Source organism: Humulus lupulus, chromosome 5 (genome assembly GCF_963169125.1).
Source record: "Humulus lupulus chromosome 5, drHumLupu1.1, whole genome shotgun sequence".
NCBI lineage: Eukaryota > Viridiplantae > Streptophyta > Magnoliopsida > Rosales > Cannabaceae > Humulus > Humulus lupulus.
In genome coordinates, this window is record NC_084797.1 from 5,302,254 (window position 1) to 5,316,620 (window position 14,367).

Sequence of the window (14,367 nt, forward strand, 5' to 3'; positions counted from 1 at the left end):
GTATGGGCGGTTTATGCAGTGTGGGCGATTTGATGAACACCCCTAGTGGGCGATTGGAAAAGTAAGAAGAAAAAAACTTGAGAGAGAAAAGTGATGCGAAAGGGAAATATGTGTGTTTGGTAAGAGAAAATGAGTTAGATAATCAAGAGTAAAGTAGAAGGAAAAAAAATAAATGTGAAACAAAGCTTATTCTTCCAAAATGGAGAGAAAGTAGAGAAGAAAAAGCATTTGTATATTTTAAATTACTAGCTAGATTACCTTCACTAAAATTCAAAATTTATATAAATAATAATTTCAACGTAATGATTTATGCTTATTTAAATGGATTTATGTTTTTTTAGGCAGTTGAACACACTTCAATCAAACCATTCAACAAAAAGTTTAACAATTTGCAAAATTACATTATTGGTTAATGAAAGTTAAAAACTTTTATAATCTGGGAAAATAACACGGTAGATGAATTTTTTCAATGTTGTTTGTTTCAATTCCCCTGCAAATGATAATCATTAATAGGTGTCAAGTTTCAACTAGGACCGGTGAGAGACTAAACAACTTGATTCAAAATTTGAAAGTGATTTTATTGGAGCATCTACACACGCCAATTGTTGAAGAGTGTCTATTTTTCAAGCCATTATTTTTCAATTCCCTTGACTAATGATAATCATTAATAGGACCTGTGAGAGACTAAACAACTTGATTCAAAATTTGAATGTGGTTACAAGAGTAATGATCAGTGGAGTTACATATGTTTTTATTAATGTTTCAATATTCTTACACTTATTCCATATAGGACACAATAGTCTAATATCCCCCTCAAGATGGTGACGATTTTTTGCTCACCAATCTTGAATCACTTGATCACAAGTGGCCCATTTTTTTCAGCTCGCTTATTTTTTTTGGATCTCAAGTGTCTTTTCGCACTATGTGGGTCTCAAATCTCAAGTGTCTTTTTGTACTATGCGGATCTCATTCAGCTTGGCTGTCTCTTTTGGATCGGTGTGGATCGAATGTCAGCTAAAGAATTGGCTCTTGATACCATAACAAGAATCATGAGGCTCTATTTAAAATCCAATTGGCGATTAGTGGAGTTACATATATTCTTATTAATGGTTTAATATTCTTACACTTATTCCATGTAGGACACAATAGTCTAATAATACGATACGCCAATAGTTGAAGAGTGTCTATTTTTCAAGCCATTATTTATCATTATGTGTCTAGTTTCGATCTCCAACTACCTCCCTCTGACATGTAGTGAATGATAATACTAAGAAAATTTCTTTTATAAAAAGCAGCTGAGGTTTCACTTGTATGCTCATCAAATCACATTATGGGATTGCCAAAGTGCTTTTCAAAAATCTCCACACACTTGTGTTATCTTTTCCTTCTGAATGTACTACTACTACTACGTCTCTCTTTCTGTCACTCAATGTGCCTCGATCATGAAAGGTCTTCACTGCTACAGTTCAAGGAAAGGTTTACCATTCAGAGATTTGCTTCTCTTGATGGTAATGCTTATCCAAAACTGAATTCCTGGACAGCCAAAGACTGTTGCTTTTGGGATGGTGTTGAGTGTGATGAGCACACAGGCCATGTCATCAGCCTTGATCTCAGGAGCAGCTTTCTCTATGGCTCTCTTGACTATAATAGTAGCCTTTTCAACCTCGTTCACCTCCAGATCCTTAATCTCGCCGACAACCATTTCAATTATTCGGCCATACCTACTGCTATCAAGCAGCTTTCTATGCTCACTCTTCTCAACCTAGCTTCTTCTGTCTTCTCTGGCCACATTCCATCAGAAGTTTCAGAATTATCCAAGTTATCCACTCTTGATTTGTCCCGCAATGTTCGTCGTGATAATTCTCAAGAACATCTACTGAAACTCGAGCAAGGTGGTTTCGAGAGCCTTATTTCAAACATGACAAGCCTCAAAATGCTTCATCTGAGTTATGTTGACATATCATCATCTGTGCCAGATTCTTTGACAAACTTTTTGTAATGCCCCAAATTCTCCGATGTATTTAACGGCGTGAACAGTAGGCCGGGAGGGCCATACTTGCTTAATTATGTTATTAATTGATAAAATGCATGTATATGTTGATTATATTATGATATGATGTGAAATGCATGCATGTGAGTCCATATTTCTATCCACAGGGGTGTGATGGTAATTTGGCCCGTTGAGGGTAAATTGATTATTTATTCGCATGTTGGTGATATAATTTGAGACCACATTATGATGTGGGCTTGTTCGAGCCATTTGGCATGAGACGATCAAGGAATGTTAATTATCGGTTTGGTCATAACGGGCTTAAGCTCGGGGCTCGGGGTGAGTCTCGGGGTGTTTTAATGTTTAGAGTGTTACCGGACATTAAAGGGTAACGGGATGTGAAATATTGGAGTTTGAGAATATTGAGATTAGCGGGAAAAGGGAAGCGTTAATTATGATTAACGGTGTAGGTGGAAAATGTCAAAACTATCCTTGAGTTGGTTTTAGAAGCTTTAAAGACCTAGGGGTATAATGGTCATTTGGGATTTGGATATATATGGTTTAGATGGCTGTAGAGAAAACATAACCAAAACAGAGTTTTGCTTCTTCTCCTTCCCGTAAGTTCATTTCTCTCTTCTTCCTCTTTGGAGTTTTGAGCTCAAGGTGTGGAATTAAGCTAGGGAACTTGGAGGTTGAGGTTGTAGACATAGCTCAGTCATTGAAGAGGGTTTGGTTTCGAATTTGAGGTGAGTTTTATCCATTGTTTTACTGGTTTTGCTCTGTTTTCGTTCATAGTTTTCAGCTTTAGATTTTGGTATGGAAAGTTGGAATCAAGGGGAGTTCTTGGGATGTTTTACTTGGGTTATGATGAGGGATAGTTATGGGTGATGTTTGGAGGTTTAAATGGGTGTTTGAGAGAGGTTTGGGTGGTGTTTAAATTGGGTTTGAAGGGTTGGTTTCAAGGGAAAACGCAAGGGAGGAAAAACAGGGGTTTTGGCTGAAATGGAGCTTGCGCCGCGGCATGGCAGGGGTGAGCCGCGGCCCTTGGGGGCTGCTGGGTTTAGGCGCCTCTGTCTGAGGGGCGGGCCGTGGCATGGCCAAGGAGGGCCGCAGCCCTTAAGGCATTTTTGGCCAGAATTAGCGTTTTGGCTCGGGGATGCAAGCCTAAGGCCTCGGGATTGAACCTACTACCCGGTTGAGTAGTGTTTGAGGTCCCGGAGGTTAGGTTTTGGTTTGGGAACCTTTTATTATTCATTTTATTGATGGAATCCCATGATTTGGTTATGACCAGGTAACCACTAAATGACCAAAAAGTCGATCGTTCTCAGGGTTGTTCTTTTATTCGTTCTTGCTCGAACCAAAGGTAAGAAAACTGCACCCCAAGTGTGACATGTGTGGATATTCATGAGGCATGTGATTGTGAGAATATGGACATGGATTGAATATAGAATGCTTAGCATATGTTGCTCATTTGTGCATGGTACTGACTTATTAGTCAGGTTTGGCAAGGGTGCTAGTATCAACTGTGAAGCTGTGACTTATTAGTCAGGTTCGGCGGTGGTACTGGGCACTGATCATGTTGAGCTGACTTATTAGTCAGGACGGCCTTAGCATGTGTCACGCAAGCCAACGAGATTTGATCTGATCAATTATCAGCATTGAATGACTCAGAGAGCATTAATGGCAGACCGACCCCGAGGGTCGATGAATGAATTAAGCGCTTGGAGGCTAGTGGCTTACTTAGCAGCCACTCTCCCACCTGAATTAGTGACATGCGTGGCAGTCACTCAGTACGGTTACCAGAACCTGTTGAAGGCTAGTGGCTTACCTATCAGCCACTCTTCCATTTGAATTAGTGACTTGCTTGTCAGTCACTCAGTGTGGTTTATCAGGACCTCATGTGGTGTTCACCCACTTGTTTGCAAGCTTTATGCTCAGTGTGGTTATAATGATAATCATTTGATAATGTTATATAAAGTGTTATGTTTTCTTGCTGGGCCTTGGCTCATGGGTGCTTTATGGTGTAGGTAAAGGGAAAGAAAAGCTCACCTAGCCTTGAGTGGAGAGCTGATGTGGTGGTGTGTACATATGCAGCCGCTTGACCACCACGGTCAAGGTGTTCTCAGAGGAACTAGGGGGTTTACCCTATTTTTGCCGCTTAGGTCGGCGGGATTGTAACTTTACAACAGTAGTGACCATTTTGTACTGAGAACAGCTTGTAAACGTTTTGTTTAGCTCTGCAGAGCAGTTTGTAATAAAATCTCCATTTCCTTTTTATTGGTTTTATACCTTAACCCATTAATTACACTTAGAGCACGTTTTCGACCAAAGGGCTTAGGTAATGAGTCAAATTTTCGGTCCACCGTTCACCATAACTGTTCTGGGGTAGCCAGGGCGTTACACTTTTCTTCCTTGGAGTCTCTGCTTCTACAGCGCTGCGGATTGAGAGGTGATTTCCCTATTCGTATCTTTCAACTACCTCATTTGCAACATCTAAATTTGGGACACAATGAACAACTTTCTGGAAACATGCCTTCATCCATTGAAAAATTTTCTTCTCTGAATGAGTTGGATGTTACTGCTTGTAACTTTTCAGGAATGATTCCAACTTCCATAGGTAAGCTGACCCAACTTACTTATTTAGATCTTTCTGAAAATAACTTGGTTGGAAAAATCCCTTCTTCTTTAGGGAACCTAACCCAACTCATCCAGCTTTGGCTTTCCAACAATCACCTTAGCGGTCTAGTTCCCTTATCATTCTCTAAGCTCACCAGCCTTCAACTCCTTACACTAAAGAATAACAATTTGACTGGAACTGTCAACTTTGACATGTTTTTTGGCCTAAAAGCTCTTCAAGGACTTGATTTATCTGACAACAAACTATCAGTGGTCATCAAACACAGTATGAATGATACAGTTCCACAATTTACTCAGCTATTTCTGTCCAATTGTAATTTAAGAAAATTCCCTGACTTCCTCCAGTATCAAGAAAGAATTGTTTTCCTGGAGCTTATAGGTAACTATATCAGTGGTCAAATACCAGAGTGGTTGTTTAACAAAAGCAAAGAAACATTTTTCTTGTTACAACTTTCTGAGAACAATTTGTCAGGGAAAATCCCACCTGCAATTTGCAATCTTAGCTCCATTGCAGTCCTTAGGATGTCCTTTAACAACTTAGAAGGAAACCTTCCCCAATGTTTTGGTAACATGAAATCACTGTCTGTACTCACTCTAAAAAACAACTCCTTTTCTGGAAACCTGCCAATATTTTCAAAGGGAAACAAATTGAAGCTTATCGATTTCAGTGAAAACCAATTACAAGGGAAACTCCCACCATCACTCGCAAATTGTAGAGATATTGGATACCTTAACTTGGAATATAATCAGCTCAATGATGTTTTTCCTTTTTGGTTGGGAAGTCTTCCAGAGTTGGAAGTTCTTATGTTGAGGTCCAATAGATTCCATGGAGTTATTGGGGAGCCTATACCAGACTATGAATTTCCCAAGCTGTGTATTATTGACATGTCCTTCAATAACTTTTCTGGAAAGTTACCATCAAAATACAGCCAAAGTTGGAAAGCATTGAGAAATTCCATATCAAGGAATTTAACATATATGAAGACAAAAACCATATCAGTAAATGGCTCTGTTAGATTCAGAGTTACAACAAAGATCAAAGGTGTGAACTTATTCTATGAGAAGATCCCAGATACGATTGCAATCATAAACCTCTCTGACAACAACTTTGATGGACAAATTCCTGAAGACATTGGAAATGTTGAGGCTCTCTTTTCTCTTGACTTGGCCAATAATAATCTCAACGGTGGCATACCAGCATTATTGGGGAATCTGAGAAACCTTGAATCCTTAGATCTTTCTCAAAATGATCTGTCAGGAGAGATCCCTCTGGAATTGGCCAAACTCACTTTCTTGCAATATTTCAATGTGTCTTACAACCACCTCACAGGGCCTATACCACAAACAAACCAACTGAGCAGATTTGAGAGCAGTAGTTATGAGAACAACTTGGGATTGTGTGGAATTCCATTGCCAAACAAGTGTGGAAACTCTGAAGCCTTTGAACCACCCCATTCATCATTCGAAGAAGAGACGAGTAGTTCATCATTTTTTCAATTTGGTTGAAAAGTTGTGGTGGTGGGTTACGGATTCGGCTTCGCAGTCGGATTGTTCATTGGATATAGAATAGAATGGTTGCCATGAAACTTATTATTTCCATCGAGTTTTATAAAAAATAGTAGCCTTGTAATAAATGATCACTTTTGATGCATTTTATGTTTTGATGTTGAGTTAGAATATAATATGTTTGTCGCTTGATCTATAGCGTAAGGCTTGTAGATTATATAATTATATATATATATAATATATATGTATTCAAGTGTATATTTCCATTAAAGTTTGTGTTATTTAAATGGGGAAATTTCACTTTTTTATGTCTAATAATACCTAATATTACCAAAAAATCCCAACACTAATAATATTTTCAAATTAATGCTAAACTTTCCTCCCACACCCAAAATACCCCTCCCATTATATCAAAAAATCACAAAACCTTCTCTCCCACTCTCCTCCCTCTCTCTCTCTCATTCTCACGAAATCATACACAAAACCTACAATTTTGTATAATTTTCTTGTCAAAATCATTGTTAGCCATCTCCATTGTCTCTGTGAAGTCGTTAATATCAAAGACAACATCTATTTTGAGAGTTTTTGGAGGAGAAAAACCATGGGTAATAAGATTTTATATTTTATGTATTGGGTATTATTTGTTTACATTTTTTTGGTTATTTTGAACAGATCTGAGCCTATATTGGTGTATTTTTCGGGATTTTTTGAGAGATTTCGCGATCTGTGTTTTTCTGGGTTTTCTGCAACTTTTTTGCTCGATATCAACTCGATAACGGTTCGATATGAGCTCGATGGTATGTAGAAGAAGGTCTTGTAAGAGCTCGATGTGAGCTCGATTATAGCTCGATAGGGTTGGGTATTAGTGCTCGATTGTGCTTGATGGAAACTCGATAATGGTTCAATAAGGGTTCGATGGGACCCTACAATATTTGAGCTCGATAGGTTTAGGTTTCTCGATATGTGCTCGATATGAGCTCGATAGTAGCTCGATAGGGTTCGATGGAGGGTTTGGTTAGGTTTTATGTTCGGTTTTGAGAAATTGTAGATCGATAGTAGCTCGATAGGGTTCGATAAGAGCTCGATTCTAACTCGATAAAGCTCGATGTTAGCTCGATAAAGCTCGATAGTGTTCATTTTTAATGTATTTTTGAAAAAATGACAGTTTTCCTGACAATTTTAATGTTTTTTTTTCCAACACAGGCTCTATTGTCTACGTTTTTGTATCCTACAATGGTGTTTGGGAATTACAAGGGAATAAGTGGATTTTCAAGGACCCTCAATGCATGGTGATACCGATGGAGGATACTGTAACGTACTTGCAACTTCTTGACATATTGCACAAGGAACTTAAAGTTGATAAACAGATTTATGAGTTGAAATTGGAGGTTCCTTACACTTGTGGCGACCAACCGTTTACACCAGTTCATGTTGAAAGTGATCTTGGTGTCCGTGCATTCTTAGGAGTAACATCTAAAGAAAGGTTGGCCTTGTGTGTCACTCCTGTTAAAAAGATTGTCATTGCAGACCCATATTCCACTCCCGGACCTGAGGGAGCAGCCAGTACTTTAGGATTTCCTATTGCTGACCTGAGGGACAATCAGTATGAGTACAACCCCTATGTGAATGACGATCCGGTAGCTGAACACAATGAGGACTTAGGAGACAATTTAGTGGATGATGATCTATTAGCTGAACATTTGCAAGTAGAATAAGCACAAGAACAACCAATACATCATATTGCACGGACGAACCCACCAAGTCAAGGACGTCGAACACCTGGCACCAGCTCTAGTCATCTTGGTGGAACAAAATATAACTATACAGGGAACATTTCAATAAATTCAACAGAAGATCACAGAAAATGGAGTGCTCCCATGTTTACAAAAGAAGATATCATAGCTTGTAGTCGTTCTGAATCACCCTCATCCGGTGTAGCATTGGAGGAATTACATCTTGGGAAGACATTTGAGAACAAGATGGAATTGAAAACCAAAGCGGCTCTCTTTGCAATGAAGAATAATTTTGAGTTTATGGTAAAGAAGTCTAGTACTGATGTGTTGTATATCACCTACAAGGATCCTGATTGTGGTTGGAGAATAAGAGGGAAAAAAGTAGCGCGATTGGAGATGTTTAAGATCACTGTTTATAATAGTGTACATACTTGCTCACTAGAATTGCGACAAAAAGACCACCGTCAAGCAGCACCTTCTGTCATTGGGCACCTTATCAAGAACAAATATGCTACTGATGGCACTAGCTATCCACCAAACAGCATAAAGGAGGATATGAAGAATAATTTTGGGATCGATATGAGTTATATGAAGGCTTGGAGATGCAGAGAGAAGGCACTCGGTTATGTCAGGGGGACACCTGAAGAATCGTACTCCAAGTTACCTTATTACCTGTACATGCTGCAGCAAAAGAATCCAGGTACAATTACTGATTTTGTCACAGATGACGGTCGCTTTCTTTACTGTTTCTTCTCACTCGGAGTTTGTAGAAGGGGATTTACATCATGTCATCCTGTTATATGTGTGGACGGCACTTTCTTGAAGTCAAGGTACGGTGGCCACATGTTGTGTGCTGTCGCATTGGATGCGAATAACCACATTTATCCAATTGCATTCGCGATTGTTGACAGTGAGAATCATGCTTCTTGGAAGTATTTCATGATGAAATTGAAGGAAGCCATTGGAGTTGTTGATAATCTGTCTTTTGTTTCAGACAGGCATGCTAGCATTATTCATGCTCTTGAGTTGGTCTTCCCTGATGCCTACCACGGCGCATGCTACCATCACATAAGTATGAATGTAATCGCTAAGTTCAAGACCGATCACTGTCACCAGGAGATGTGGAATGCGGCATATGCATTTCGGAAGTTTAAATTTCACAGGTTCTTCAATAATATAAAGTAAATGGATCCTGCCATAGCTCAATTTCTCGAGGGTATTGGCTTCGATAAGTGGACTCGTGCGTACTTTCCTGGGAATCGATACAATGTAATGACAAGCAACTACGCTGAAAGTTTTAACAACAAAACCAGAGATGCAAGAACCTTCCCAGTCACTACTTTTGTGGAATTCATTCGTTTCACAATTCAGTCATGGTTTGTCGCGCGTCGTGAGGAGGTAGAGAAGTGCACATCCAAATTAACAACAATATATGAGAAAAATGTCTGAGGCATTGCAGATCATGCAAGGTACTTGAAAGTCCATCCTCTTGGACAGTTTGAATTTCATGTGGTAGACCCAAAAGGTGATGGTGAGGTGAATTTGATGACCAAATCATGCTCTTGTGGTCAGTTTCAAATAATGGGTTACCCTTGTGTTCATGGTGTTGCGCAGCGTCAACATTTACTCACTGTGTTCACCATATTACACTACTGAGATGTGGAGGGAGTCTTACAAAGAAACAATTTACCCAACTGGCAACGAGGATGATTGGGAAGTTCCCGAGAACATAGAGAAAATGCAAGTTGGGGTTCCCGTTGAAAAACAACCAGTTGGTCGACCGAAGAAGAATAAGGAGGGAAGAAGGAAGACAAACCGCACTCCATCGAATGGAGAAATCATTCGCAAAGAGCGCAAGTGTAGCATGTGTGGTGGTCTTGGCCACAACAGGGCTACATGCAAAGCTAGGCTTTAAACTCTTTTTTCCCATTTGAACTTGTTGTATTAATAAACTGAGGTGTCTTCTTTGATTTTTCTTAAAAGTTATGTTAATGGTTCGATATGAAAATTATATTGCTTGATATTAGCTCGATAACAGCCCATGAAAGTTATAAAAAAATGATAACAGTTCGAAACTGTACATGTAAAGACCCCGTATACAAGATTATCATGAAGGTAACAAATTTCTCATATATTGAATAACAGTTCGATATAGCTTGATATTAGCTCAATAATAGCCCATGAAAGTTATAAAAAAATGATAACAATTCGAAACTGTACATGTAAAGACCCCGTATACAAGATTACCATGAAAGTTATAAAAACATGTGAACAACAAACTGTACATGTAAAGACCCTGTATATATACAATCATCAAGGTAACAAATTTGATACCACAAGTCTGTGGTCCACTTGTTCCTGAACACCTCCATATTTTCATCGCAGATAGTTTCCAGTGGAAGACCGACCATTAGATGCTCAATATACTTGATAGCATACACACCACAATCCCCACTGTAAAAAAAAAAAATATATTAAGTGCACATTACTATAAATTTAGTTAGAAACAAAATTAGTATGAATATGATGTTTGTTACCTTCTCTTTGACTGAGGGAGCTCGTGTTTCTGTTTGCGACGCCATGTGAACTGATGCGGCCTCTTTCCTGCTGATGGAATCTTCAGCATTAAGCTATCAGTAAACAGTTTACTCTGCATTAACAGAGAAGGAAGCATAAAGCACCATGGACTCATAATATCCTCAAGCTTTGCGTCACTAATCACCGAGTTGTCTGAATCGTAAACAGTCAGAATCCAACTAGAAATGGAAGCCTCAATGGTAAACCAATGTTGTTGTCCATAGTTCTGGCACCAATATACATCCTCAACTCCTCCCCAAGATGCCAGAAACTGCTGCTCGATGCCGGTCAACATGGACATAATGTCAGCATCCCAAGAATACTTTGTTTTGTCGGCTGTTTTCTTGTACTGATCATATCGGGCAGGTATCACTTGTGAGAAATAACTGTTCATCACAACTGCATTATGTCGATATATATTGGGAAAATACTTGCAACGCCTACGAAGCATGTGTTCTGCCGCATCAATATGCTGCAAAAAGAGTACGATAAAAAAATTAGCAAAGACCATCATAAATTGCTGCTGTCGAGCTCATATCGAACTCCTATCGAGCTCATATCGAACTCCTATCGAGCTCCATCGAGCTCGCATCGAGCTCACATCGAACCAGTCTGAAACAGTAAAGAACAACCCTAATCCATATCGAACTCCTATCGAACTACTATCGAGCTCACGTCGAGCCAGTCTGAAACAGTAAAGAACAACCCTATTTAACATCCCTATCGAGCTCACATCGAGCCAGTCTGAAACAGTAAAGAACAATCCTAATCCATAACGAACTCATATCGAACTACTATCGAGCTCACGTAGAGCCAATCTGAAACAGTAAAGAACAACCCTATTTAACATCCATATCGAACTCATATCGAGCTCACATCGAGCCAGTATGAAACAGTAAAGAACAATCCTAATCCATATCGAACTCATATCGAACTACTATCGAGCTCACGTCGAGCCAGTCTGAAACAGTAAAGAACAACCCTATTTAACATCCATATCGAACTTATATCGAGCTCCATCGAGCTCACATCGAGCCAGTCTGAAACAGTAAAGAACAACCCTAATCCATATTGAACTCCTATCGAACTACTATCGAGCTCACGTCGAGCCAGTCTGAAACAGTAAAGAACAACCCTCATCCATATCGAACTCCTATCGAACTACTATCGAGCTCACGTCGATCTAGTCTGAAACAGTAAAGAAAAACCTATTTAACATCCCTATCGAACTCATATCGAGTTCCATCGAGCTCACATCGAGCCAGTATGAAACAGTTTTAACATCCCTATCAAACTCATATCGAGCTCCATCGAGCTCACATCGATCCTGTAAACTCCTAGCAAACTCCTATCGAACTCATATCGAGCTATTATCGAGCTCATATCGAGTCAGTAAAAACAAAACATGTAAAATTGAAAAGTCCATAATTAGGTACAAATGGCTTACCCCATCATTGAGCCACGACTGAGGTGTCTTCAACGTCAGAAACCACGCTGGACCGTGACTCCCAGTCTTTACATCCCGCGGACTCTTGTTGGGCATGTCTCCAAGTAGCCATTTGCACATTGTCCTATACTGTTTGGGATCTGGCTTCTTGAGAGGGTCCAGCACATGTGTAGCCTCTTGTGTAGCCTCCTCTGCTGGTGTAGTTGCATCAGTGCGAGGTCTTTTCCTCGTGGGATCGGTATAGTCCTCAAACCAATCTGGCTTGCGTCTTTGGCGTCTAGTCCTCTGAAACTGAACCCCAGAAACATCCTCAGGGTTGACAATAACGACTCCCGGAGTCTCAGCATCAGGTGTCACAATGATGGTAGGAGGCGTCGTTGGATCATCAACATAGTCTAGCGGAATATCCAATGACTCTGAGTCTGAATCTTCATTGGAGCCCCTCGGTTTCTCCTTAATAAATGTCAGGATCTGACTGACTACGTCCAAGATCACTGACTGGTTCTTCAGGAGGGTCTCCTGTCGACCCTCGATTCTGTCCAACCGCTTTATCAAGTCAGCGAGCTCAGGGGCTGAGGCTGAGGCTGGTGTTGGGGTTCCCACTGAGGATGGGGCTAATGTTGGGGCAAAGGTTGAGGCTGGGGCTAAGGCTGGGGCAATAGGAGGGGTGGGACCTGCAACCTCCTCCCCCGGGCCAGCATCAACAAATATCTTGGCTTTCCTCGGCTGCCTGAGAAACTATCTCTGCGATTTTCTCAAAAGTCGCATCCTCCTCCTCATCAGTCTCCGAGGGATCCTGGCCAAGCTCAGGATAAAGGGGAAGATCTCCCTCAGTCAAAGACAAGTAATAGTCTTTTTCTGCTGGTCGAGGCTTCAACATCGGAAGAACAATTAACTGTAAACAACATAAAACATTTGGTTAACTCAAATAATGATAAAAGATAAGCATATAGATAAAAAAAAAAACACAACTTACATTATTCTTCAATAATATCGGTGCGATGACGGACTTGGTGAAATCCTTGTTCCTCCGATGCGACCAACTAAGCATCCTCGGGAATATGTTTCCCGAGCTCACAACAAGCTCCACCACAAGCTGTTGGATAGCCTCATATGCCCAGTACTGTAAGGCCGGGGCATAACCATACATAATGTACTTGGACTCTTGCTGCACCTTGGCATCCTTCTTGGCATCATAGTTGGCCTTTTGCTTCACCATGTCCTTCTTACAAGAATGCAATAGCCTCCTATAAGAGTACTTCCCCCATGGATAGCTGAAGAAGTACTCTACATTCTCAACAATTTTTAGAATATCTCGCCAAATGTGCAACTTGCCCTCAATGGCATTCAGAACCCCCTCAACAAACAGACATAGACCAAGCTTGTACACATCTTCCACAACCGTACAAGTCTTGAAAGCATGGTCCACCTTTGAGAGCTTTACTTTCTCAGCATCGTTGAAATACTCCTTTATCAACCGGTCGCTGAGATTACGCCCTTCCAACTCTTCTGGTGACGGGAAGGTACTAAAATCCAACCCCGTCACCAGGGCAAACTCTCCCATGCCGAATCTACAAGACTTCGACCCCAACAAAAAATGCACCTCATCTTCGTTGTTGCTGGCGATTTTCCTGAGCAACAGTTGATGCACCAAGACTCCGGAGAAATTAAACTCCGAAGACAAAAAGAAATGCTTGAAAGGGGATTCCTTAGCCCTTTCAAGCAGCCCGAGCTCCAAAAACTTGGTCTTAATGTGATTTAAAGTACTACTACCCCGATATGTCACTCGACCAGGAAAGTGATCACTGAACGGAACAAGCAAATTAGGCATCTGTAACAACACATGAAAAAAAATGGGTAAGAAAATAGAATAAAAAAATTTCATAAAAACACTGAAATAAGTTTTCATCGAGCTCTATCGAGCTATAATCGAGCTGCAACATACCTTATCGAGCAACTATCGAGCAACTATCGAGAAACTATCGAGTTCCATCGAGCAATATCAACAACATAAATCTATCGAGCCTATCGAGCCAGTGTCGAGCCTATCGAGCTAAGCAAAATCTGCCTACATAAATAACCATCGAGCTACAGTCTAGTCTAATATCGAACCATTATCGAACCTATCGAGCCCTTGTAATATAATACCACATATCCATCGAGCTTATATCGAGCTCCTGTCGAGCCTACTATCAAACCATAATCGATCCTATCGAGCCCTTGTAATATAATACCACATATCCATCGAGCTTCTATCGAGCTCATATCGAGCCTACTATCGAACCATAATCGATCCTATCGAGTTAGTTTCATATATTGCCATAGATCTATCGAGCTCCTATCGATCCACCATCGAACTGTTCAACTACCCTATCGAGCCTACTATCGAACCATAATCGAACCTATCGAGCCACTGGTTCAAACCCAGAAAAAATTTCCCACAAAATCGGACAACCCATTCCACAAATCACAGATTC

The 14,367-nt window shown here is 40.3% G+C and overlaps 2 protein-coding genes across 2 annotated transcripts; both read left to right on the forward strand.

The window, feature by feature from the left end:
• The first annotated feature begins 1,429 nt into the window (after nt 1-1,429).
• LOC133777936 (receptor-like protein 7) lies at nt 1,430-1,999 on the forward strand. Its single transcript, XM_062217698.1, has one exon. It carries the CDS (start codon nt 1,430-1,432, stop codon nt 1,997-1,999), a length of 570 nt encoding a protein of 189 aa, XP_062073682.1.
• A 2,520-nt stretch (nt 2,000-4,519) lies between these two features.
• LOC133777941 (receptor-like protein 19) lies at nt 4,520-6,133 on the forward strand. Its single transcript, XM_062217704.1, has one exon. The coding sequence runs from the start codon at nt 4,520-4,522 to the stop codon at nt 6,131-6,133; it is 1,614 nt and encodes a 537-aa protein (XP_062073688.1).
• The last annotated feature ends 8,234 nt before the right edge of the window (nt 6,134-14,367 follow it).